This window comes from Ammospiza nelsoni, chromosome 4 (genome assembly GCF_027579445.1).
Source record: "Ammospiza nelsoni isolate bAmmNel1 chromosome 4, bAmmNel1.pri, whole genome shotgun sequence".
In the NCBI taxonomy this organism is placed as follows: domain Eukaryota; kingdom Metazoa; phylum Chordata; class Aves; order Passeriformes; family Passerellidae; genus Ammospiza; species Ammospiza nelsoni.
Genome location: NC_080636.1, coordinates 28,349,362 through 28,375,375, shown reverse-complemented (window position 1 = coordinate 28,375,375; position 26,014 = coordinate 28,349,362). Strand labels below are relative to the sequence as shown.

The following is a 26,014-nucleotide window of genomic DNA, read 5'->3' as shown; positions in this document are numbered from 1 at the left end:
GCCGCCGCCCCTGGGCTCGGGCGTTCCCGGACGGGCCCGCCCCGTCCCCCCCACGTGACCCCGCGCCGTTGGCGGCGCGCGCGTGGAGCGGTGTTTTGTAACCTCCCCCCGCCTCCTCCCGCCCCCCGCCCGCGCCCAGCCCGGAGCCCATCCCGGCGTCCGGAGCGGGAGCGCCACACCCCCTTCGCCGCAGCCGCGCAGCCGATGGCAGCGTCCTCTCCCGCCGCCACCGTGGGCTCGGAGCTGCCGCCGGAGCCGGGCGGCAGCGGGGGCCCCGGCGAGGGGGCGGACGAAGAGCGGGAGCTGCTGCTGGCGCGACTGGTGCCCGCGAGCCGCCTGAAGGAAGCGGTGGGCGCGTCCCTGGCGTCGCTGTGCCTCGGCCCCTTCGGCGGAGCCCAGCGCCTCGGGACCCTCGTGGACTGCCTGGTGCTGAACTACCGCCTGCGGCAGGGGCCGGGCCGGGGCCGGGAGCGCGGGGCCGAGGGGCCGCTGCGCTGCTGCGGCTGCGGGAGGTTCCTGGGCGAGCCGGTGACCGTCCCGTGCGGGCACACCTATTGCCGCCGCTGCCTCCGCAAGGAGCTGCGGGCCCGCTGCCGCCGCTGCCGGGACTGGCTGCTGCCGGCGGGGGGCACCAGCACGGCCGCGGCCCCGCCGCGCACCAGCGTCGTCCTCAACCGGCTGGCGGAGAAGTGGTTCCCGGGCGAGTGCGAGAGGGCGAGGGCCGGGACTCGGCTGGAGGAGCTGCTGAACCAGGGCCGCTTCCGAGAGGCGCTGGGCGCCGTCAACCAGGCTCTGCGAGCAGGTAAGGCTGTGGGGAGCGCTCCTTTCCTGCGCCCGTGCCGCCCGCCGGAGCCGCGCGGGCTCCGCCGCTGCCGCCCGTGTTCCGGCGGGACCGGGACGGGCTGGCAGCCCGGGGCGGCAGGCTGGTGGGGCTGCGGGTGCGGGGGAGTCGGTGGATGTGCCCTTATGCCCGAATGCGGGACCGCCAGCGACCGACACGGGCCGGTGAAGAGCGTCCGAAGTTTTCTCGAGTTTGAAGGGATTCGAGGAAGCTCTCCACTGGGAGAGCGGAGGGGAGTGCGGCTGCCCGGCGCTTGGTAGAGCGCCCAGGCCGGTAGTGGGGTACACCTGCTTGTGCTGACTCCGGAGGCGTGGGGAGCGTCCCGCACGGGCTCCATCGTGTCTCCTCCCGCACGTTCCTGCTGGACTTCTTTACAGAGAGGCTGTGGGCTCTGCTTCGTTTCGTGTGGGGTAATCGCTGCGCGCGGGCAAAGAGAAATTCCGCTGGTGTATTTAACCTTGTTTCCTGAGAGAGAGACCTATTTTCAGTCTTAAGTGTCACCAAGACAATTCCCAGCAGGCCGGGCCGAGTTGCATAAGCAGACAGGCACGGAGGGGGACAGGTTGTGTAATGGCAGTGACATCATGGGTGGGTGTGGTTGGAGTTTTATATAGTGTTGAAGAGGGTCCAAAGAGGGGAGGTAGAGGCACGCTACCTTTTGGGCTGTCCTGTATCCCTCGCAATATATGTGTCTGGCTGGTACCATGGACTCTTCAGATACACTCAATTTTTCAAAGTTTACTCCTTGTAGAGAGAGTCATATTTGTGTGATTGATACACCTACCTGGATCCAGTGAGAGATTCCTTTGTTGTTTTAATTTGACTGGATTTTAACACCTGGTGACATGGGAGGTTCTGTTATGAATTGTACCAGGATTTTTTTTTCTGTTCAGTAATTCAGAAATTAATATTTTTACAAACGAAGTGTATTACGTTTATACAGTTGTCTGTAGTGGAGGAAAAAAAAACAAAAGCTTGCATAAGTCTAATCCTTCCAGTCTGTTCTGGGGACATACATTAGGTCTAGTTCCAGAATAAACTGTTCTCAGTGTAGGTGGGATTAAGTCGAAGATCTATTCTATATGCGTTCTGGCAACCTAATTTTCAGGGGTTCAGTTTTGGCTATCAATTCTGCTTTATTTGCCAGAGTATTTCCAAAGCGTAGGATACAGGATGGATTTTAAATCTTGAAACTGTAAGATGCAGACTTCTTTCTGAAGTACAGCTTTGACTCCTACAGGTCACAAAGAAATCTCAGTAGTTTTCAGGATAAAACTGAATCCAGTATGAATCACATATGTTTACAGGGCTCCTGTTTCATGTTTTAACACTGCTTTAAAAGAATAAAAGAGTAAAATAATTACACAGTTTTTGTTAATCTTTTGTGTTAATCTTTCTTTTATGGATTTAGGAATATTATTTAACTATTTATGGGGAAAGAACTTTGATTATTCTTTATGTGAATCTACATCTTCAATTTTGGCTTCAAAATGGGTTTAAAATTTGAGTATACTTACCAGTTGTGATGCTTATTCAAAATTTTATTATTCAAATTCAGTATATGTGCTAGAATTAAATGCTAGAAGCTCAGTTTAAGGTCCATTGTATAATTCTTTCCTGTGTCTCCAATCTCGAGAATTATCAATATTCTGGAAAAGATACTGAAAAAGTTTTAAAGTCAGAGTGCAGACGTACATTAAACGTGCATTTAGAAGTGTGGATTCACAACTACAAATTGAAGATGATTCCAGGCCAACAGATAAATTAATAGCTGCTGGTATACTTTCCATCTTCCTTCAGACCATGATTTTTGAGAACCCTTAGAGATGGAAAAGATGTAGCATAAGAAATGTATTAATGTTTAAAGTCATTCATGTTCTGTTTCAGCGCTTCTTTACTGCTGCTTCATCTGTTTCTTTTTAATGCACGTAGTTAAAAAGTTGTGATAAACATAAGTCTGATATCCTATATAAGTCATTGATGCTAAACCTCTGCTCAAATGGCATCTTTTCATAACTTCTGTTTCTGAAACATTGGAAAGAGTCATATTTGCTATTGTGCAAAAGTGACTTTAAAAAACCATAAGGAATGGTAACATTCATATAGTTAGTATATTCCTTGCAGGAGTTGAAATGAAGTAACTTAGTTAAAGGAGATGTCTTGAATTAAAATACAAGCACAGCTTGGCCGTAATCAAGTGTCCTGAAACACACCGCGAAAGGGCTGAATTTGGTCTGAATCTCACTCATTCCTTCTGGAGTGGACATCAGGAGATCTGTTGAGCAATCAGTCTCCTGTTTAAGCAAAACAAATACTGTGATCAGAGCAGTTTGCTTAAGGTTTTGTACAGCTGGATCATGAAAATCTACAGGCTGACAATTCCACAGCCTCTCTGGGTGACCTGCTCAAAGGTTAATTATCCTCATAGTGGGAAATCTTTTCCTTATATTAGGTCTGAACTGCCATTGTTTTGGTTTATAACCATTGTCTCTTTTGTTTTTTCACTGCGTACTTCAGTAGAGTCTTCTAGGTAACCCACTTTTGGATTCTGAAAAGCTGTTGTGCTCTTCCAATGCTTTCAGGAATTACTTTCTGCTAAATAAGCCCAGTTCTTTTGGCTGTTTCTTAAGCGTTGTGTGTTCCAGCTCTGATTATTAGGGTGGCCCTGTCGTACCATGTTAAAAAATACTGTGTCCAAAAGTATTTCTACGCAGTGTTTTTGATGTGCATGTCTTCTGTTTTGAAGAATTTGGCGTATTAAGAACCATATAAAAAGCATGCAGAATCAGATTAGAGGTGGTCCATTTATTAGTATGTGTATACTTACAGTAAGAGCAGATGCTTTGGAAGTAATATAAAACTCAAGAATGCACATTGAATGTGTTCTTTTGTGTACACCTTTGTATAGTTTCCTACTAATGTAATAATAACAGTTGGTACAGCTCTATGCTGCAAATACTTGGTGCATTTTTTTTTGTTAAAATAATTTGTCTTTGGGATGCTAGAAGTGAATGATTTCTGTATTTACAATATATTTGGTCACTGAAATATCAAGAGAAGTTCAAGAACTAGTTATGTTTCTGCTGTCCTTGGGCCAAAGATGAAAAATTAGTTTGCATCCTCTCTTTAGTTGAAAAACATTAAAATACTTGCTGAAACATAGCAAAATTGTTTTTTCATTGTAACAAAGCCTAGAAATTAAATTGTGGCTAAAAAATGGATCTATAAATTTAGATAAAACCAGAAAATTGTTTAGGTTGTAAAAGACCTCTCAGATCATTAAGTCCAACCACTAGTCCAGCAGTGCTGAGTCTATCACTAGACCATGTCCCTAAGTGCCAAATCTACATATCTTTTAAATCCCAGCAGGGATGGTGTCTCCACCACTGCTGTGGCAGTCTGTTCCCGTGCTCCACAGCCCGTTCAGTGAAAAACAATTCCCTGTACCCATACTAAACCTCCCTTGGCACTATTTCCTCTCATTATGTTGCTTGTGACCCGGGAGAAGAGACAGCCAACCCCCCCAACTATCTACAGCCTCTTTTCAGGTAATTGTAAAGAGTGATAGGGTCCCACCTGAGCCTGCTTTTCTCCAGGCTAAACTCAACCTTTCTTCATCAGCTTGTATGGCTCTCCAGAGCCTTCACCAGCTCCACTGCCCTTCCCCGGACTCACTCCAGCACCTCCATGTCCTTCTTATAGTGAGGAGCCCAGAACTGGACACAGAATTCAAGGCATGTCCTCATCAGTGCTGAGCACAGGGGGACAATCACTGTCCTGATCCTGCTGGCCTCACTAATCCTTATACAGGCCAGGATGTCTTTGGCTTTCTTGGCCACCTGAGCACACACTGGTTCATATTCAGCTGCTGTCAAACAGCATTCCCAGGGCTTTTGCCACTGAGCAGCTTTCCAGCCGCTTTTACCCCAGCCTGTAGCACAGCTGGGGCTTGTTGTGACCAGAGTGCAGGACCTGGCACTTGGCCTTGCTGAACCTCATACCAATAGCTTTGGCCCATTGATTGAGTGTGCCCAGATCCCCCTGCAGAAGCTTCCTGCCCTCCAGCAGGTCAGCACTCCCTCCCATCTGTGTTATTTGTGAACTTTTAGTACACTTGATCCCCTTGTCTAGATCGTGGATGAAAGTATTTAAAGGACTGGCCCCAATACTAAGCCTTGAGGAACACTACTAGTAATCATCTACTTTTGGTCTTCTGAATGAATATTCAGACCCAGTTTGTCATATCTATTGATCATTCAATGACTGTTTGTATGTTCAGCAGCAGAGTTGGGATCTCAGCTAAACTTTGTTTTGTACTAGTTCAGTTAGAATCATGCTTTTTTCTCTTGGAAAAAAAAGTGGGTAAAGTGCTCACCCGCTGTAGACTTGAACTCACATTTTTATCTTTGAACTAGCCCTCATTTTCCCTCTAGGAAAAAAGGCTCGGAGTTCCTCAGGTCATGTTCTGCACTTGAAAGTCTGAAACAGATGAGCTTCCTCTGATTCTGTGCAAATAGGCAGCTTATCAGAGAACAAAGACCTGCACTTACTGTTGCCTCTGAACAAAGGAGTGTGATTTGCTACCAGCTCTGTTGGACACCGAAGAGTCAAATACAACACGAAAAGCTGTCTGAAGAGTTTAATCTGAGCTCTCACCTTGCTAGGCTACAGCAGTCACAAAGCGCAGCCACAGGAAATCAGAGTTGTTCTGCTCACAGAATTAGTGTTTTACTCAGACAAAGAGAGTTTACCAGACTTCGGTTAAAACAACCATTTTATTATGTCAAATGAGAAAATGAAACAAACCGCATTTGGCAATATTTATGTTTGAGGGAGAACGGTCGACTCAAAAGAAAGACTAATCAGGAAGACACTCTTGTTTCAGCTAAATGAATTCTTCTCTGATTTTCTTAGCCCTTGTTTTTACTTTAGGATCTTTTCACATGTAGCATTGTGAATCTAAATACAAAGCAGTGTGTTGTAGTCTATGGGAACGTTGGCCGGGATGCCTTCTAACTGTACAACAGGCTAATGTTGGAAATTTATGAGAACTTACACTAGAACAAACTAAGAATATTAAATTGAAATGATAGCCTTCAAGAAAGCCTTTTTTGAAACAAACTAAACGAACTATTTTATTTTAGTGTTGTTTACAGTAGACCAACCTTTGACTAGTTTATCTCATTCAATGAAAACCAGGTCTATTTTAAAAAACTGTTAAGATCAAAACAGTGTTCTGGCATTTTTCCAAGCAGCAACTGCAATTAGTTGTGTTACAAAACCATGGTTTTAGTGGCAAGGAGATGGGTGTCCTTCCCATTTAGAGGTTGCTGTACTGAAAGTGCAAAGTGCTATAAGTTGGACATGGGACATGGGAACTTGTCCTTACTTGACACATTCTGCTTTTTTCCCACTCTAGAAGTTTCACTACTACAGCTGCTTTCAACAGGGCTGCCAGCTGGTGCTAAAGGCTTTCTGGAATTGGCTGTTTTATCACATAGTGATAAGGCCTGGTTCTGGTACCTCCCAGACAGATGCCACTGTGAAAGTGGCATCTCCAGCCATAGTCAGAAGGGGTCAGGCACTATAAAAACAAATTGCTGTCTGCAGAAAAAACTTGGGTATTTGAAAGCAAACTTTGTAATGCTTAAGCTTTTAATACAAGTGTGGTGAATTCCCAGGTTTCTGTGGTTTTGATTGGATATATTGTGAAGATAAAGTTTACTTAGTCCTCAATTTTTGTTGTCCCAGCAGTACTGAGCAGTGCTTTGTGAGCCTCTCTGTTCAATATTTGAAAATAAATTTTCTTGATGCTGCAAGATTCATCAGGATCCAAAATTTCTTCCTTAGCTTACAAGACATGAACTGGGAATGACTGCTACTTTTATTAGCCAAACACTAGGGAGTGAGGGAGAAGTACTCCATTAATTTTGGAAGTATTGTACAAGAAATTGTAATTATGACATATCACTATAAAAGCAAATTTAATTAAAAATTACAAAATTCTGATTTTTAAAAGATTTTACCTAATTTCTGTCTGCAGATTCCAGTGACTTGATGCTAAGAATTTACAGAGCTGAGTCATATGTTGGCCTCCAAGAATATAAAACAGCCATAGAAGATCTAAATTTTGTTATTTCCAAAATGCCAAATTGGCCAGAGGTAAGCTGGTATAAACTCATCGTTTTTCAGTATTGTGTTTGTAAAATTATTAACTTCCAGATTGTGATTGCATTGATTTAAAAACCTAAGCCAGCTGCTTTAAATGTTGTCTCTTAAGACATGCAAAATGCTAAACGTCATCTTTAAAATAGTTAACTTGTATGAGACAGGCTCCTGATGAGTAGGGCAGGTTAGGGCTGGTTGGCTAATACACTGAGTTGGAATAGTTCATGGTGATGTAACCTGTAACAGCTGGGCTTTGGGGCTTGTTTTGTTTAGTTGTTAATTTTTGTTAACAGAGGGACACTTTGCTGTTTTAGCTTGAAAAGTTTATCTTCAAAAAGCCTAAATAAACTCAGTGGGAACTGAGCTTTACAAGTAATACGGGCAGCTGTGGAGTCTGTGGTCTTCAGAATGCTTGTTGTTGCACTGTCTTAACTCTGAACTCAGCAGGAGCAGCATGATCTTGCCACACAAGGGGAGATAACTGCAGCTGTGTTGTCTTCCCGTGTCTTCAGCAATTCCTTGGCTACTGCAAATTCATGCAGCCTCCTGCTTTTCACTTCTCAGTGGTGACAGTACTGTCTACTTTTTTCTGTATGTTTGGAAAGAAGTGTCACTTCACTTAAGTGAGCTTGGTTAGATGGATGGATTCCTGTAACAATCCTTAACCTCTGTAGGAAAATAAACTGTCTGTAAGAGGAGGACTAGCAAACTTCCCTTCTTCAGAATTCATCTAAAAGCAAAGTGCCCAACTCAATCAAAGAGGATGTGTGTCCTCATCTGACAGTCTTGTTGAACAGATGTTATTGTTCATACTGTCAGTCATTCTGTAGAAGCTGCATTCTGGGCTTTGGTAGAGTAGTTTTTGATTGTTTTGTTTTGTTGAGGGGTTTTTGTTTGGTTTGTTTATTTGTTTTTAAGTTTAGTTTCTGGTCCATTATCCAAATTCCTATATACAAATAGATATATTGTCTTAACTTTTTTTTATACCTGTTGGTTCTATCTAACTTTTTCTATTACTGTCAGTGCAACTTTTAAAAGCTGAGATAAGTTCTTAGTTCCAATGTCATCTACTTTTGAGTAGGCTCCACAAAATCCGGTAGTCTTTCCTCCCTGTTTTTTTCTTTCAAGGAAAACAATACACAGGTTGTTTTTTTTTTTTTTTTTTCCCTAGCTGGTGCCTAGTGTTCAAGCATAAAATATAGTTGGAAAAAGCAATTAATTCTGAGAGTGCATTGTTTTGTTATAAGAATATAGGTTGAGATGTATGTAAGAGGTGAACAGTTGTGTGGATTGTTTTATTTGCATTCACCGTTCTGAAAGGTGGAAGCATCAGGCTTTTAATGAAAGATAGGGCAAAAAACATTCTGTAAGCTGTTGTGTGAGGTTATGTAATAATTTGCATCTCCTGTCCTTCTTCTTCCTCTCCAAAGGCTCACAGAAGACGGAAATTAAGGTCTGTGAATTCAGCACTAGAGAGGTTTTTAACCCTTTATGTATGACAAAACAAGTTAACTGGAAGAAGACTCGCACCATCCTATCCCATGACTCTTTTCAAACACTGTAATGGATGTGAGTTAGACAAGGGATATGGATCACACACTGTGCACAGCTCAAATTTGTTACAGCTGCATTCTTTCTGTCATGGCAGGTTCTAATTCTAACATTGTTCCAATGCCTATAAGATCAATACTGCAGTTCTCCCTGTTCTCTACAAATGTCTTTGTGGTATCTGTTTCTCAGGTCTACTTTCAGAAAGGAAAAGTTCTGCAAGACTCTGGCTTTGTAGGAGATGCCTTACAACTATTTCTACAGTGCTTAGCCCTTGATGAGGACTTTCTTCCAGCCAAGCTAAAAGTAGAAAAGGTAATTTTATTTATGATACTGGATTCTCATCTCTGATTTGACTCCTTTATGAAACTCTCATTATGATAGACTTTGTGCATCTAATATCTTCATTACATACAGGAAACATTCAGGCAGATTCCTTTTAAGATATTTCTTAAATCATACTACATCAAAGACTTAGTCCCAATGTACATGTTTTACATACATCTTGAAAAGTACGTATGCATTGGAAGTTACTAAGTGAATATGTAGAAAACTGGAAGGCAGGCAACAAGTCACATTTTTCAAGTCGAAACCCTCTGTGCCTGGAGCACAAGAGTTTTTTCTGTGATAATAAAAATTTATATTGAAAAGCTGCATAATAATGAATTGATAATGTCTAATTATGTTTGACTTGTAGTAGAAAAGATTTCTAGATAAATTTCTTTTCTAGCAATGTAGCTGTGTAGGTTTCTGTTTGTTTTCAACTCTGCCAGTTACTGCTTGAATAAAGATCTGTTCGTGAGAAAAACTTCATGCAGATTACCTTCTTAGTTTTTGATACATAAATTTATAACAAAGGTATGTCTGGATTCTTTTTCATTGTTATTAACATTGAGCTGGTTTTTTTCTAGATATTGTGTGATGTTTTGTCACCAGAGAAGTTAGGTGAGAGTCTGAAGGAATCTGCTTGGAATTCAGCCCATATTAGAAATAAACCTTTTATACTTGGTTCTGAGGTGACTGCATCTTACTGCAACTTACAACTTTGTCCTCCACAGGTAACAAAATCTCTACAGTAATTTCTGTCTTTGACTGATCTATATACATCAGATGTACTGATACCTTGATTTGTCACACTTTCCAGTGTAAATACTATTTTTGTGTAATTGGCTAAATTGGAGGAAAAGAAGCAGGGTTTAGAAGTAATGTATTTTCATTTGTAGTGTTACAACTCCTCATTCTACTTCACTAGAATGAGTAATAAATACAGTATTAGAAGGTACTGAAGTTTGATATTGGGGACTTCAAAAAAGAGAAATACAATTTTTCTATGCTTTTTAAGCAGATGAAATACAATTTTTGTTTTGTTTGAAGTGGGTGAAGATTTTTGAATTGTTAATGCTAAGCAAATTTGAATACTGTGTTAACTTAGAAATTTTTCTAGTTAACTAATAGGTACCCACTAACTGTGAATACCAGTTTTGCTTATATATCTTTGCACAATCATGTCTCACATACTTAGATTAGTGTCACTCTTAGAATATAGTTTGGTTCATCTTATTGTTACAGAGTTTAGGAGGATCGGATGTACTGGAGCCTGTGAGTGGAGGCTTAAATCGTGCACAGTCTGCCCATGCTCTTAACTCAACAAAAGACCTTGCCAAGGAAGATGGCTTAAAGAGAGTGTCTTCTGAACCCCTTCTCTCTGGCCAAGGAAAAGGTGCTTTGTTAAAAAGAAAGCTTTCCTTTTCAGAACAGGATACAGTTGTATGTGAAGATGGAAGAAACAAACACAAAAAGCAAGGAGGTAAACAGTCACTTACTGCACTTACTGTGAAATTTAAAGTATTTAGTGCTTCGTGCCTTTGTTTGAAGCATCTTGTCCTCTTTTTCCTTAGAAAGTACAAAAAGGGACATGACACTGGCTTTTGGAACAATCCCAGGAGATTTGATTGATGTATCAGATTTTGAGTGCTCTCTATGTATGAGGTAAGATTTTTGTCCCTGATTCAGTATTGGTTACAGATGCTTGGCTGCATATCTGTTACATGTACAAACTGAGGTACTTGTAAATTGTTATGAGTTCTGATATCAGTCAATAATTTGCAGCTTTTCCCTATCCCTGCACTTAAATGTGTATTTAAATGTCACCTGCTACAATGCTATATACTGTAGGACTATTTTAATCAAGCTGCCCTTTTAGTTAAACTTGGCAGTGTTAACTGGTCACCATCAAAGGACAGGATCTTTTGTGGTTAAATGTTAGGGGTTCTTCAGTCAATAAAACTTATTTTGGGAAGGTTAATGTTTAGAAGCATAGCCTTGTATTGTGAACCTTGTATTTGTCTGGGAGACATAGATGCTTCAGAATGTTAGTCCACTTAAATGTAGATGATGTGTTTGAAAACTCTTACTTAATAATCTTGATTTTCAGAACAAATACCATAAAACATATGGTGTATACTAAACTATTCATAGTTATGCTATTAATATGTAATACTGCTGTTAAAACAACCCAGTTTCTCCAAGAATCACATAATTTTGTGTATTCTGAATCTCTATGTAGGGAGACCAAAATCTTTGTATATTGGGCTAAATATTTAGTTACCTAGAGTTCTGGAATGTGTCCAACTTCATCAGAAAACAAAACAGTGAGTGTTGCAGTAAATGGAAACAATCTGCAGTATAGAGGAAAAAGTAGAATAAGGAGACTTGGGACTAATTGTTTCTTTACTTTGTTAGAGTATAACTAGTCTTAAAAATACAAGAGATTAATCACTGACATTTTTAGAAAAATGCACACTGGCCATGACATCTAACTTGTGGTAATTTTGTTTCAGGCTATTCTTTGAGCCAGTAACAACCCCTTGTGGACATACTTTTTGCAAAGGTTGTTTGGAACGGTGTTTAGATCATGCTCCACAGTGTCCACTCTGTAAGGAGAGCTTGAAAGAGGTATTGTTTCTCAGTAAAGCTCACAAATACTGTATAATTTTAAAGGCTGGTTCACTTGAACCCAACAACTTAGATTTGCTTGGGCTGTGGATTACTGCTAGAATGGAAAAGGGTCTCAGGGTCTTAAAGGTTTTATGTCTCTGTGACTGTTTACTTAAGTGGTGTAATTCAATCCTACATATTTGTAAGCTTTGATATCTATTCAGTTAAACTTCTCTGGGATTTCTCTACACTTTTTTTATTGGTATTGCTGTATATTCTGGAAAATCAGTTCTGTCTGTGGTAAGCATAGAGATACAAACTGAGTTAGACATTTAAATTGTCAGACACTAAGAACTTACACAGAGAATCTAATTTTCAAATATTATAGTTAGGTTTTAATTAATGAAGTATAAAAACTTCAGAGCTGTAAGTTTTCATGAGTTTTGTCACATTTCATAGATGATATTTTTATTAAAAAAGCTGCATTTTCTCAAGCCTTTTGTTAAGATACATGAAAAGATTTTTTTTAATTGTTTACAGTACCTTGCAAGCAGAAAATACAGTATCACAGAACTGCTGGAAGAATTAATAATGAAATATTTATCTGATGAATTATTTGAGAGAAAAAGAATTCATGCTGAAGAAACTGCAGAACACTCCAAGTAAGCTTCTTGTCTTGAAAAACTTGAGAAATTAGTCTGGAAATCCTTTTTAGAAATGTTTTATTATTTATATAGTGTTTATTTATGGTATATTATGGGCTCAGGGAGTATGAAGCTTGTCCAGGTCCCTCTGGATATCATCCCATCGTTCAGTTGTGTCAACCACAGCACTCAGCTTGGGGTCATGAGCAAATTTGCTGAGGGTGCAGTGGGTCCCTTTGTCTGTGTCATTGATGAAGACATTAAACAGTGCTGGTGCCAATATGGACTCCTGAGGGACCCTGCTGGTCACTGCAACTCTGACCCATTGGCCTCTACCCTCTGGGTGCAACCTCCAACCCTAATTATGCATTTAACAGCCCACCCATCAAATTCATCTCTCTCCAGTTTGGAGAGGACATTGAGGAGGAAGCTCTTTACAGAATTCCAGATAAAATGACATCTGTAGCCCTTCCCTTGTAACTCCATCATAGAAGGTCACTAGGTTGGTCAGGCCAGGTTGGACAAAGCTCTGAGTAACCTGATCTAGGGGAAGGTGTCCTTGCCCACGGCAGAGGGGTTGGAAGTAGGTGATCTCTAAGGTCCCTTCCAACCTAGGCTGTTCTATGATTCTGTGAAACATGTTTCCCCTTCCATTCCTCTTTCAGCATGCACTGTCAGGGAGCTTTGGTTTCAGCTTTGCTGCTGTTAATGAAATTGTTTTCGATTGACTGCAGAGTCTCAGAGACTTGAATTTCTTGCAAAGCAATTCATGATAGACATTAATCTTACACAGATAGATGTAATTAAAGAAATGTTCAAGATTTTTAGTTAACATAAACATGGTTAATTTTTAGTTAACATAAACATGTTTATCTCACAGTGAGTTCTTCAAATATACATACAGCATCATGTACTGTAGATGTGAATGTTGGAAAACTATTTAACACAACAGCTCATGCAAATTATTTAACAGAATCCATCCAGTAGATTTACACTTTATATTCTGGAAGGCATTAAAATTAAATACCCAGTAATGTTTTAATGATAACTTGATTGTACTTACTATCAACTATACATACTTGATAAAATAGGATTTAAAAATACTTTGTTTTTCAGTTATGCTGCCTGAGGCATATTGCAAGGTGCAAATTATACACTGGATTGCATCTTATGATCTGGAGTCCCTCCTAGAAGATAATCTAAATAGTGACCTAGCTACCATGCAGTTACTAGTACATCTTTTTACTTACAGGAAAACTGTGTCTCTGAGGGCTTAATTGCTTTTATAGCTCACACTAAAGCAAAAATGAAAAAGTAGCTGACACCTCCAGCCCAAAACAGAGCCCTCCATTCACTGACTAGGTACTCACTACCTAGATAACACTGAGTCTTACTGTCCAGAATGTATACAAATCAGTACACAGGTATTCAGCCACTGTTACTGGCATGTGGGTTTATCATTCATGAAAGTTTCTACAACATATTTTGACTTTGAAAAGAATGCTTTATGACCTCAGACATAGCAGGCATACTGGACAAAATGTATTGTCTTGGCATAGCTCAGTGTTCAGATTTTGAAGGTGTATATTTCTTTTTATGTTCTCTTGAAGCTTGACCAAGAATGTTCCAATGTTTGTTTGCACTATGGCATATCCTACTGTGCCTTGCCCCCTACATGTATTTGAGCCAAGATACCGACTCATGATTCGCAGGAGTATGGAAACTGGAACTAAACAGTTTGGGATGTGCATAAGTGATTCTCAAAATGGGTATGTTTACAACATGAGTCTAAGCTTCCATCTCTTTTGTCATTTTAATTACAAAAAGCATCTTTTCACAAGTGTGTAATTGCATTACTGACAAGGTCTCTCTTTAGTTTTGCAGATTATGGTTGCATGCTGCAAATTAGGAACGTTCATTTTCTGCCTGATGGACGGTCTGTTGTTGATACAATTGGTGGAAAGAGGTTTAGAGTTTTACGGAGAGGGATGAAAGATGGTTATTGCACTGCAGACATTGAATATTTGGAAGATGTTAAGGTATCCAGAATGATGTCTGAATACTTACTAGTATTAATATATCAAGATTTTTGCTTGATTTGTTCTTGAAAGCTTTCTTGCAAATTTTTGCATCATTAGAAACTAGCTTAATTTTTTATTCCTATAAAACAAATAAGAAAACCATAGTTTTTGTTTCAACAATAGTTTGAAGCTGTAACTTTAAAAAATATCACAATACTTCTTTTCCATTTAGTCAATGGTAATCAAGGTTATGAAGAACACCAGAAGTGTATCTAAACATAGTTGAAATTGAGTGTTTTTTGATTTTAGCTTAAACCCCTTAATTGTTTCTATATCACTAATCATACTTTCATAACTTTCCTCCTACAGGTTGCTGATGAAGAACTAAAGAAATTGAGAGAGCTTCACAATTTCGTGTACAATCAGGCCTGCAGTTGGTTCCAAAACTTAAGAAACAAATTTCGCACTCAAATTCTTCAGCACTTTGGACCAATGCCTGACAGGGAGGAAAATATACAGGTGGGACACCATTTAATATTCATTATTAGATGCTTATTTCTAAAAATAAAAGCCCTATTACCAACTGCTAAGTATTAAAGAAAAACTTTTTTCTCCAGCTTCAAAGACAATAAGGCTTGGCCCTTGTTTTTCTTACAATGAGCAACAAAAAGCAATTCTGCTGCTGGTCAGCAGTTTCTCCAGGAATGGATGATATGGTGATGTGGAAATAAAACCAGTAAACTGAAAACACATTAAGTTCCAGTAACAGTTAAACTGTTAGTATGTGAAAGTTGTTAGAATTCAAAGTGAAAAAGCTCTCTCTTTTCTCCCTATGAAAGTAAAGAAACTGAATCTGCCACATGCAGGCAGATAGCTTTTGTCAGAGGTAATCACAAATAACATGTTCCTCCTTTCTGAGCTAATGCCATAAACTGCTGCAGCTGCTAGCATTTGACACATGTTTCTTAAGAAACTAGCTGCAGCAATCTATCTTGATAGTTATTATAAACAATTAATGAAGGTGAGATCCTGAGGGAGTGGAGACTGTAAAAAAATAACATTTAAAAATACGTAAGATTTGCTTTCCAAAGCGGAGTTTGATGTCAATTGGGATCTTAGGGGAGCTTGTCCCTCACCCATCTGCTGCGTACTCGTATGAAACTATATTAACCTGTTGTGTTCAGTGGAGATGGAGAGACAGCACAACATGGAAGTTCATGTGCCAAAGGGAGCTTAATGGCATGCACAGCTCTTACCCAGGTTATTCAGAACACTCCGTGTTGGAACCTGATTGGCTCAGGTTTGGTTACCACCCTGCTCAGTGGCCAACAGCTCCTGCTTACATTCTCATCAGAAATTGTCTGGCACACACTCTGTAGCCTGATCCCTCCTCTCAGTGCCCTCTCTAGGCTTACCTGGTTAAAGTCAGGAGTCTGTGAGGCTCACAGTCCAGCTCTTCACCATCACAGTTCCCCCTTTCTGTTTTCAGAATATAAAAGCCATGTTTATTATCCCTCTGCAGGATCCTTTGCAGAAGGGACAGCAAACACGGTACAAGGAGAATGAAATTCTTCACTAAACTTGACAAGCCTCATCTTTCTAGCTATTGGTGTACCTTATCAAAAATTTTATGATCATGTCTAGGAGTTATCAAAGGCACAATTTTACTGGGTGGTATGCCACAGGCTAATTATTTATAACTTACAATTCGAACGTGACAAACCAACTTAAAAACTATCAGAGGTAGCATTTCCTTTTGGTAGTAATGGCCTTAAAGTGTCCAACTCTTTAGGTCCTGGTGAAGTCACAGGTGAGTTGTCATTCCAAAAGTTTAGGTTTTTACCTAGCTGGTGCAGAGGGTTGTTCTGGCACTGTTGTGTGGTGTCTGCTGTGGGGCCCTCAGGGAGGTGCTGTGGTTGCAGTCCCGAGCAGAGCAGGTCCCACACACGGAGCAGGTACCCCGCCAATACCGGCGTCTCTGTACATACCTGTGTACCCATACCTCCAAGGGATGAGGTCTTAAGGGCTTTCCCCTTTGTTAGTGATGAGGTCCTGTACCTAAACCTTAGGTTTAGGTAACTTGGACATCATTAGAGGACTGTAATGATAAGAAATGATTTAACATGACAGGGTTTTGGGAGTTTTGCAATATTGTTAGATGGTTTAAAGTGTACAGGGCTTTGGCCACCCTGTTCTGTGGGATCTCAGCACATTAACCTGTCTGCGGGGGACTGTAGATGTTGTAGAGGCCAGTGCATGAGGTCAGCAGGGATTTTTAGGACAATTTAAAAAACATAGATTTAAAACAGCATACTAGGAAAGAGGAATACCTGTGCAAAACCAGAATAATTAGCAGGGTAGCAATACTATGGATGTGTATAGGACACAAATGTATCAGCTGTGTGGTAATGGCTGCAGGTGAGGAAATGTTATCTGGGGGTGTACCACTACCAGTAACAATTTTGCAGATCATTTGATATATGTAATAGTTTCTGCAGTGGTAGGACCTCTGCTGAAGAGAACTAAGTCCAGTTCAAGGCCTGACATCTAATGGTTGCTGTTGGTAATTAAACTACAGGAAAAAGTCACAGTTTTAACTGCTTAGAAGAAACTAAGTAAGTAGTCCTGCTCTGTTTAGAAGGTAGTGAGAAAGGGAGTGGAACTGGGAGGTGACAGAGAAGTCCATCAAATAAAGGTAATTACAGTGAAAACATTAGGCTTCAAGAATAGTCAAGCCTTAAGAATAGCATGACAAGTGTTAGATTTAATTTTTATCAGAGATATTTGTCATTGGGTGGCTATCCTTAGCCATCTTTTCCCAGGAATTCATGAGCTTCCTGTGTTGTCTTAAAAATACTTGCTTTCTAAAGCTTAGTTTAAGTGTACTTACTTGACTTCTCAGTTTAAGAGAAGAGATCCTTTCAGCACTCTTTTAATCTCATTGATCTGGAATTCTCTAGTTAGTATCAAACTTTAAAGTAGTCTTGGTCATTGATGACTTTGTCTTTTGATGTCTTTATTGTAGTCAACTATATGACATTGGTTATTGGTAACCAGCTTATGTTTTATTTCTAGGCAATGCCCAATGGTCCTGCTTGGTGTTGGTGGCTTCTAGCTGTTCTCCCAGTAGACCCCAGATACCAGCTGTCAGTTCTCTCCATGATGTCTTTAAAAGACCGTCTGATAAAAATCCAACATATCCTCACCTATTTTTCTAGAGACCAGTCCAAGTGACTAACCGCCTGGGTCTTCCTGAAAAGTTACTCTGTTCTGGTTGTAGTAGCAGCTGGAATTTTTGCTGCCTTTGCACATCTAGCACTGGTTTGAGAAGTGTAATGGAGCTGTTTTTTCTCTCCACCTTCCTGGCTTCCTGAACCCCATGGTTCATTGGATGCACACTTTCTTCAACTATGAGAGAAGACCACTGACTATTGCACAAAGTCAATCCAGCTAGATACGTTTTTCACGTTATCTACATTAAAATTTGCACTATGTAGAAAAGAACCTTTTTGAGACTTGATCATTTTAGGAATTGACTTTTCTAAGCTGTGGAAGTGCAGGACTTAAGGCTGACAGTCCAAGTTTACAACATTGAGGAAGTAATAAAGGTTTTGCAAATGTTTGCCTCAAACAACTGTTTTTTTGCTGTTTGCACAAATATTTGAAATATAGTATTGAATGTCAGAGTTGGATATTACTACTCTTGTTTAACTAACTTGACCATGAATATGGCACAGATTTTTTCTAAGTTATCTTGTAAATGTATGCATCACAAAACAGGTGACACGAACTGTATGCTGAACTGAGAGCCAACTTTAAGGAACAAATGCAGAAAAACAGGTATTCTGTCTAAAAATACTTAAACTGTGAATATGGTTTACATACCTAGGCCTGTACATTTTAAAGAGGAAACTGAAATCTAAATGCTAGTACCAGTTACATTTCTACTGGGCTTTTCAGGCTGTTCTTCCAGAGCACACACTTAGTTTGTAGAGCTTAGAAGAAGAAGTGTCAAGTGTGCGTGTGTCTATCAGGGATTGTGCATCCAGGAGTCAAAAGCTTAAAGTTTTATTTGAACTTTTTAAGTTGGTGCAAATGTGAGTTCTATGCCTTATTCATATAAATAGTAGAGCACACTGCAGTGGCAAGGTTAGCATCATGCTGCCAATAGGTACTTTTTGTAATTAAAGGTTTGCATATTTGTGAATATGTCTGATACTGGCTTTCTTGTATGTAAATCATTTGTAAAATATTTCTTAAATCTTGCTTTTGCTAATATATTTAATTTTCAATAAAAGCTAAAAGTTTGTAATATTTTTAACTTTGTCAGAAACTTAAAATCTCTTTGCTTTTCCATATGCTTCTATTTTGGGATCTTGAGTAAATCCAGAAGCTGCCGTTTAACCTACATTAAGGTTGTGAGCACTTCATGACATAACAGGTATGTTCATAATCTGTTTCTGATTATAGTACCTGTCTCAGACTGAATATTGGTCAGACAGGTTTTTCCTGGTGTCCTGCTTTTATTTCTACTTTGTTTAAATCACGTATGAAGCTGGCATTTTACAAAACTTCAAAGTTGTAGGGAACTGTCCTTGCAGAGCAGTGAGGTGTTTCACTCACTTGCTAGTCAGATACTCTGGCCTTGTTCTCTTCTGGAGTTCAAGGCTGGAGATATTACAGGCAGCCTGAAATCTGCTGGGTCATCTTCCAGTATCAGTTTCTAGCTAGGGTAAATTTCCTCTTTAGGGTATGACTAAAGTCCTGGTTGAATATTTGGAAAGCTTTATTTTCCTAAGAAGGGGAATCCTCTATTTTTCCATTTCTGTATGCTATACCCTTAGAAGTGTAATCTTTGTATCACCCACCATGATCTTCTTAAGAATGCAGGTGGCAGGATTTTTTTTCCTTGGCAGTCTAAAAAGTTCCTGTAGGCAAGCCTGAAATACCCAAATAAACTAATGCTAATTTTTTTTTTTCATTCTTGTCAAGAGCTTGAGTTGGAAATTGAGTATTCCCTAGTCTGCTGAAAGATGTGGCTTTTAAGTGTCTTTATAAGCTCCCATGACTTCTTAATACAGTAAAAATTCAATTGTCAATTGGGTTGCACTGCCCTGTGCATGAAGGAGTTTTAGTTCTGGAATTGTATAAACTATGTAAGGCAAACTTTATTGAAGAAAAACAACTACAATACAAAAAAGCAAATTTACTGCGTTTAACAAATGTGGCATTAAGGCTAATGATAAGTAACCAATCTTCAGTAACCATTCCACTGATGTGATTATTATAGGTGCTCTTGGGAATGATAGAAAATTGAGATTGGAGATGAAAGATTTTTAAGAGGTTTCTCAAATTGGAATTTTTAAGTGAATATTTTATACCAGATGGTGTCATTTTGTGCAGTTACAGTGGGGCAGAACAACAAACTCAATGTTTGCAAAGCCCTTTCAGTAAATAGGTTGGAAAGAATACCATGCTGTACTTTGTACATTGTATTTTGAATTTGGGGAGTACTTTCTTACATTTACTCTTTAAATTTTCTTCCCCTCCCCTTCCCCATCACACAGCATGGATTCTTTAGCTATCAAACAATTAAACAACAGCTGGCTAAGGACAAAGTTGATCACCTTATATTGTTGTAGTAAGGTTCAAAATCAATGTAATTAAGCCTGAATGGAATGCAGGTGATCTACACTTGGGGAAAACTCACTTCCTATGTAGGCAAGGTACAATACCCTGAATGATTAGTCTTACCTGATGATGAGCAACAGTCAACAAAAGAGTCAACCTCTCAGGAGTCAGCCTCAAGACTTAAGGGAGTCTCCTTTGCTGGGCAGCACTCCTGGGCCAGCCAACAAGAACTGCCCTAAGTTACTGTTGGGGCACCTTATTTATGAGATTGTGCCTTCTTTGTTCAGTCCTAAGATTGATTGGTTGGTGTAGAAATGTTCTTTGTGTAAGCAGGAGAACACAATTCGATGTGTCTCATAAGATTGGTGATCTATAAATAGCTGTACAGTGAATTGGATGTGTGTGTATGTTAATATGAGAGAGCTCATAAACCTCACTGTGATGGGGTGGAGTCACCATACTCAGAAATACCTGCCTGGAAGTGATGTGTATTTTGGCAAGGACTTCTTCCCAGTTTTTTTAATTATGGCCAGAGATCTCACTAAAATTCTTAATTTATGATTAATATACCTCCAGCCTTTTACCAAACATCATTTCTTGTAACAGCTTGCTGCTCTGATTCAGCACTGATGAACATTTTGTTTAGAAACTTCAGTTTCTTGGTATGAAATGGCAACTTCATATTTCTCCATCTAACCTGATTTTTATTTTGGCAATTGGCAAGTATTTGTCACATTAATTCAAGCAAATGGTTTCTTTGTGGGCCTTTTACTGGCCCTAAGTTTCTTTAAGGAAAATGTGCAAAGATGACTGTAAGATATGTTGATGGGAGTGATGTTAGAACATCAGTAGAAAGATGTTTGCTCTGAACCCCATGAAAGATGAGGCCAGATTCAAACATTGCTATATGCTTTACAAAACTTGGTCATCTTTTTGGTTTTTTAGTTGATCTAACCCCTTCCTTGTAGCTCTGCATCAGTATGTGTGGGGTGGGGTAAATATCTGCTAGATACTCAACTTGTGCTTCAGACTCTCACTTGCATTAATTACAAATGAGACAGTATGGTAGGGTAGAATTACCTGCACACTGAGCCCTGGGGAGCAGCATGAGGGAGCCCCACACCATCAGGCTCTGCTCACCTGGCACTGGGCAGGGACAGTTCCCAGAGAATGGTTGGTTGCCTTGAGCACTGTCAGGAGCAGTAGCCAAAGCACACCTGGCCTGCACCTCACCAAGGCTGTGATGTTTTTTCAGTACCTGGCTATCTACAGCTGGATTTATAATGGGAAAGGTTTCCACTTAGTAGGTGAAGTACCTGTTTAAGGAAGATAGTATCCATGGTATCACTGCAATCTATCCATTATCCTTTCATTTATGCACTTTTCTACAATTAAAAAACCCAAAAACCCTAAAGCTGTGTAATGTTTAATCATAGGATTTAAGATATTCTAAGGCCTTTACCAAAGCAAAACAAAATAGTCTGTTGACCCTTGTTTTTGTGAAGTTACACTTTCCTGTCTGCTCATGACTGCAACTGCTTTCACAAGCAAAGACAAATAGCAGGATTTCACCATGGATTTTTAAAAATCCACTCTTGATTGTAGAAGTGATGTAGTTAAATTTGAGTCAGAAATGCCTAAGAGCATATGAGAGGCTCTAGGACAAAATGTTTTGAGTGTTATAGAGGAAGTGGTTGGTAAGGAAGTCTTCACAATTCTAGTTGAGGGGTTTGGTTTTGTTTGGTAAGTTGGAAGGATGTCCTATCTTGGAAATAACTTTCAAAGCATACTGAATATGAACCTGTACTAGCTATGAAACTGGCCATTTAGTAGATGTTTAGTGTTAGAAAAGGGAACTAAGACAAATACAGTCACTTTCCAATCCAAACAAGCTCTCTGGAGCTTGGCATCTTAATTATACTATCTATTTGAGTGAGTGTTGGTTCCTTGTGCTCAAGAGCTTTCTGGTCTGTCAGAATATTTTTCTCAGCATAAAAGGGCTATAGGAGGGGCAAAGTGGGCTACTGGCTTCTCCCTGACAGTGCTGTAAAGGGAGGGGCAACGTTTCTTTTTTTCTTCTTTTCTTCCTTCTTTTTTTCCTCTCTTGCATCACCCCTCACTTGATTCTGACTGAGGGTTCCTTGTAGGGACCACAGCCCATCCTCTTTCCTCTGCCAGCATATCAGACCTGTTCACCAGATGCTTCAGCTGCCTGCTGGATGAAATCCTGGAGTCTGGGAAGCACCAAGTGAACGACAGCCCATTCTTTTCTGTAGAAAGCTCTGTCATTGAAAAAGACTCGAACTTAATGTTTGATGTTCACAAGCATCTGTTAGGCTTCTGGCAGCTTGTTTGCTGTACTATTTTTCTGTGAAGATATCCTCCTACTGGTGATGACATCTGTCATCAGGAGGGGAGAGAGAGAGAGAAGCTGTTACAGTTCATTCTTTTACCAACTTCTGTGCAAATGCATCTTCATTCCTTCCTAAAGAAGTTTTGAATTTTATCTCCCACAGGGAAAAACAAGTATGTCTAACATCACCTTTGCACTCAGGGAATACCCTTCAGGAAGTAAATCCTGTCCTGCAGAAAGCTCCCCATCGTAGCTGAACTGACATTTCATGGAGAAGAAAGATAACAGGACCTGTCTGAGGCCTGCTACGAGACTCCCAAGGCAGAAACCCAAAGCTCTAGAGGCAAGGAAACAAACTGAGACAGTGGGGGGAAAAGGGGAGGTCGTAATCTCCCCTTCCCACAGATCTGTGCATGCCTGTGGTGGTTAAAGCACCCTTCTAAGAATTGAGGGTAAGGTTATGTTTTGTCCTTTCCTCCAGTAGCAAGGAGATCAAATTGCTTACAATCAGGGTGGCTGTTCTAACGTACAGAGTGCATGTTAGGTTTTGTGTGGATAGATGTGCTTTGAGGACCCAACTGGAACACTAATTTTGTGTATCCTGATAAGGATGATTAGTAAGAGGCTGGTTTGCCCTGTTAAAATCTGAAATGCTTCTGCACAAGTAGATGATTAAGTGGCTTTGGGTCCCTCTCACCCAGGTAGCCAGTGCACAGCAGCAGTGAGGAGCTTTGAATGCACACATTTAGCTCACAAGTGGAACAGGGATCTGGGAACTGAGACTGCAATACAATTCCAGAGGCATTTCAGCTCTGCAGGAAATTCCTAGTTTGTATTGGGGGTTTTGTTGTTGTTTTTCTTGGGGTTTTTTTATTAACCCTCGATGAAACTTTTTTAACTTTCTCCTCAAGTACATACTTTGAAACAAGTCTTGAGTGTTCCAACATTTACACTTTATTCTTGCCTCAGCCCAAAAAGCAGTCAAGCTTTTGGAAGTTTTGAACAGGACATGTCATCTGAAAATGCATAGATGAAAATGCCAACTGCAACACAATTCAAACTGTGGTGGTGGTGCAACGGCCATCTCTGATTTTATTTTAAATGGCTCAGAATTTTCACCACTATTTCACAATTAAGTTGCAGTGCCAAAGAAGTCACTGAGGCTGCAGGAAAAGGTCCAAATGTGCACTCCAGTGCAAGAACAATCATTATTTATTTTTGGGTATGAATTCCTTTAAAACAGAGACTGCCTTAATGCTGTCCCCAAGAAGTCTAGAGCATATTCTCTCCTAGGCCTCCAATTCACTTTTACAGCTCCCCACAGATGTTAGCAGATGTTAAAAACACACTTCAGTGTTCTGGATAGATGCTTTAACCTTTGAGGTATGGATGGAGAACAAACCTGTGGGAGCCATGGCTGATTTTTCCCTCACTTTTACAAAATGGAGGTTCTTTGGGTATGGTTTTTTTTTGTGGAAATGAAATTATGTTAGCAAGGCTGAGCATCAGCTGCCACTCACCTGTACCTGAAGCAGTGCAGGATGTAAAAAGTTCTGCTGTCAGCACTTCCCTCTGCTAAGTCCAAACAGTTCTTTGCTGATATCTTTGAAGAACTTTTACTGTTAAGCAGGTAACTGCTAACTAGGACATGATTTAATTCAGGGTCCTAATTCCACAGCAGGTGCTTAAAAGACCTTCATTACAGGCATTTCAACTCAATTCACCAAATACAAATAAACTTCATTAACTGCTCTAACACAATAATTTCTGTCAAGATAAAAGCACTTTTTTATTCAAGAATTTGTTAGGATTGTTTTTTAAATTGGATCAAAAAAGCACAAGTGCTACAAGAGCAATTTCTGGCTGGAGCAATTTTCAGTTTATTGCATTAATGTAATTGTTGGAATGCCAAATCAAAGGGAAGTATTTTCATTCCACAGCAAAAGCTTTGTGAAGAAGTTTCAGGTAGACTAAACAGCTCACATCTAGGGCAACTACAGAAAATCCTTGCAGAGGTGACAGACTTTGCAGGTTTTGTCTGCTGATCACAGCAGCACACTGTTAATGTCAGCTGCTGTGTCCTGGTGCTTCTTTGCAAGGCAACTGCTCAAGCAAGGATTTGCAAGTAGAAAGTTCAATACAGACTGCACAAAAAAACCCCCAAACAACACACCCCATCCAAAAGCTGAAGAATGACCATCTCTATGGCAACTAAAGCACTTAGCATGCTCATGCCTCACGTAAATTGGCACAATTTTACAAATGAAGTTGGTAGAATCCCGGTTAAAGTAATGTGAGTAAAGTATCTAGAGACCAAACTATTTCAGGTGTTAACACTCAAATCATAATCTATTACTACTTGCTTTTGCACAGGGGAAGACTGCAGACAGCCCAGCACTATGGGCTGAAGAGACACCAGTGGCTCCTGTAGTTGTGTATCCCAGCAGGGTGCTGGGGTGGTCAGGTCGTTAGTAAGCTTGTCAGGTTGATTACCCCTCAGAGCCAACACCCAGTGTAGTCTGGGTAGGGCCGAATAGGAAATAACACCTTCACCCGTTGTGTAACTTCAGCCTCAGGCTGGGTATTGTTGTGCAGCTGAGTGAGCCGACTGCGGCCTCCAGGAGGAAGAAATGCCGCAATCGCCTTTACAATTGTTGGCTCTGGTGCTTGTCTGATTACAAGATAAGATGATCCAACTCACTCATCCAAGCCAACAAAAGAGCATGGACTCCTCACCCATTAATTCTCCTGCTAGCTGAAGTTAACATCAGCGTCTTGTCTGGAGCACTGTTGGCCTGCTTTCAGATGTGCCTCGGCAAGTATGCAGGCAAGTACTAACTTGGTAAATAGCTTGCTTGCTAAAAAAATCCCACAGTCCTGAGGATCTTTACTTGGAAGTCACTGCTTCCACAAATACAATATAGAATCATCTAGGTTGGAAGAGACCCTTAAGAGATCATCCACCCAGTCCAACCATGCACCCAGCATTATCACTGCAACCCCTAAAGCATTAGACCTTATCACCCAGTACCAGATCCAGACACCTTTTGACCACCTCCAGGGACTGGTGACTCCACCTCCCCAGGCAACCTAGTCCAGTGCCTGACAACACTGAGTGAAAAGAAATTCTAATATTTCATCTGAATCTCCCCTGTCTGAGCTTTAGGCCATCTCCTCCTGTCCTCTCACGGCAGGCACAGCAGGAGAGACGAACCCCTCCCCACTGAGCCTGAGCCGCCCTTCAGGGAGCTGTGGAGGGCACTGAGGTCCCTCCTGAGCCCTCTCCAGGCTAAACACACCCAGATCAACATGCCAGCCCAACTTGATGTTATTTGCAAATTTGCTAGCAATAGACTATAAATGCCCTCATCTAGATCATGCCACAAAGGAGTTTCAGCCTCTTTGTTCTTCACTAATCCTCACTATTGATACTTCATTTAGAGATTCATTACAAAAGCAACTGCCCTCGTGCTTAAGAAGAGTTCTAGTTCTTTTACTTTAGAATAAGCTGTGACCAATTTTAAACCCTTGCATTCAAGGGAACACTGTTTAGAGCTCTTCTACACTGATACACATAAAATGTGGTCAGTGCCTGTGAAGAAGGCCAGCAGCAACACTTAATTCAGTTCCTCACCACAGGGCAAGCCTGACCCACCACACCATCACAGAGGAGTACTTAATGAACAAAACACTCCTGAGACAATCAAAGAGCAGAGCATCCTTCAGAGGCTGTCACCTAATAGTGTTCCATGCAGGTTTTAGTGCATAAGCTTATTACAAGATTATTACCTAATTTTCAGTCCTGAAGTTACAAACCACAGCTGATAGCTAGTTTTGAGTGTACTTACTCAATAAATCTCAATGAAGCAGA

General features: G+C 40.6%; 1 protein-coding gene across 1 annotated transcript; it reads left to right on the top strand.

Annotated features, from left to right (window-relative positions):
- Positions 1 to 204: 204 nt before the first annotated feature.
- On the top strand, positions 205 to 18,480 carry LONRF1 (LON peptidase N-terminal domain and ring finger 1). Its single transcript, XM_059471164.1, has 12 exons — positions 205 to 802; positions 6,885 to 7,003; positions 8,750 to 8,872; positions 9,469 to 9,615; positions 10,127 to 10,364; positions 10,456 to 10,546; positions 11,398 to 11,512; positions 12,035 to 12,156; positions 13,749 to 13,907; positions 14,015 to 14,177; positions 14,529 to 14,678; positions 17,235 to 18,480. Exons 1-12 carry the CDS (start codon positions 205 to 207, stop codon positions 17,391 to 17,393), a joined length of 2,184 nt encoding a protein of 727 aa, XP_059327147.1. The 3' UTR covers positions 17,394 to 18,480.
- Positions 18,481 to 26,014: the final 7,534 nt, after the last annotated feature.

Coding starts and splice junctions, on each gene's coding strand:
- LONRF1 (XM_059471164.1), top strand. CDS start 205: ATGGCAGCGTCCTCTCCCGCCGCCACCGTGGGCTCGGAGCTGCCGCCG. Junction 12,157..13,748: donor GAAACTGCAGAACACTCCAA/GTAAGCTTCTTG, acceptor GTTCTCTTGAAG/CTTGACCAAGAATGTTCCAA. Junction 14,679..17,234: donor ACAGGGAGGAAAATATACAG/GTGGGACACCAT, acceptor TTTTATTTCTAG/GCAATGCCCAATGGTCCTGC.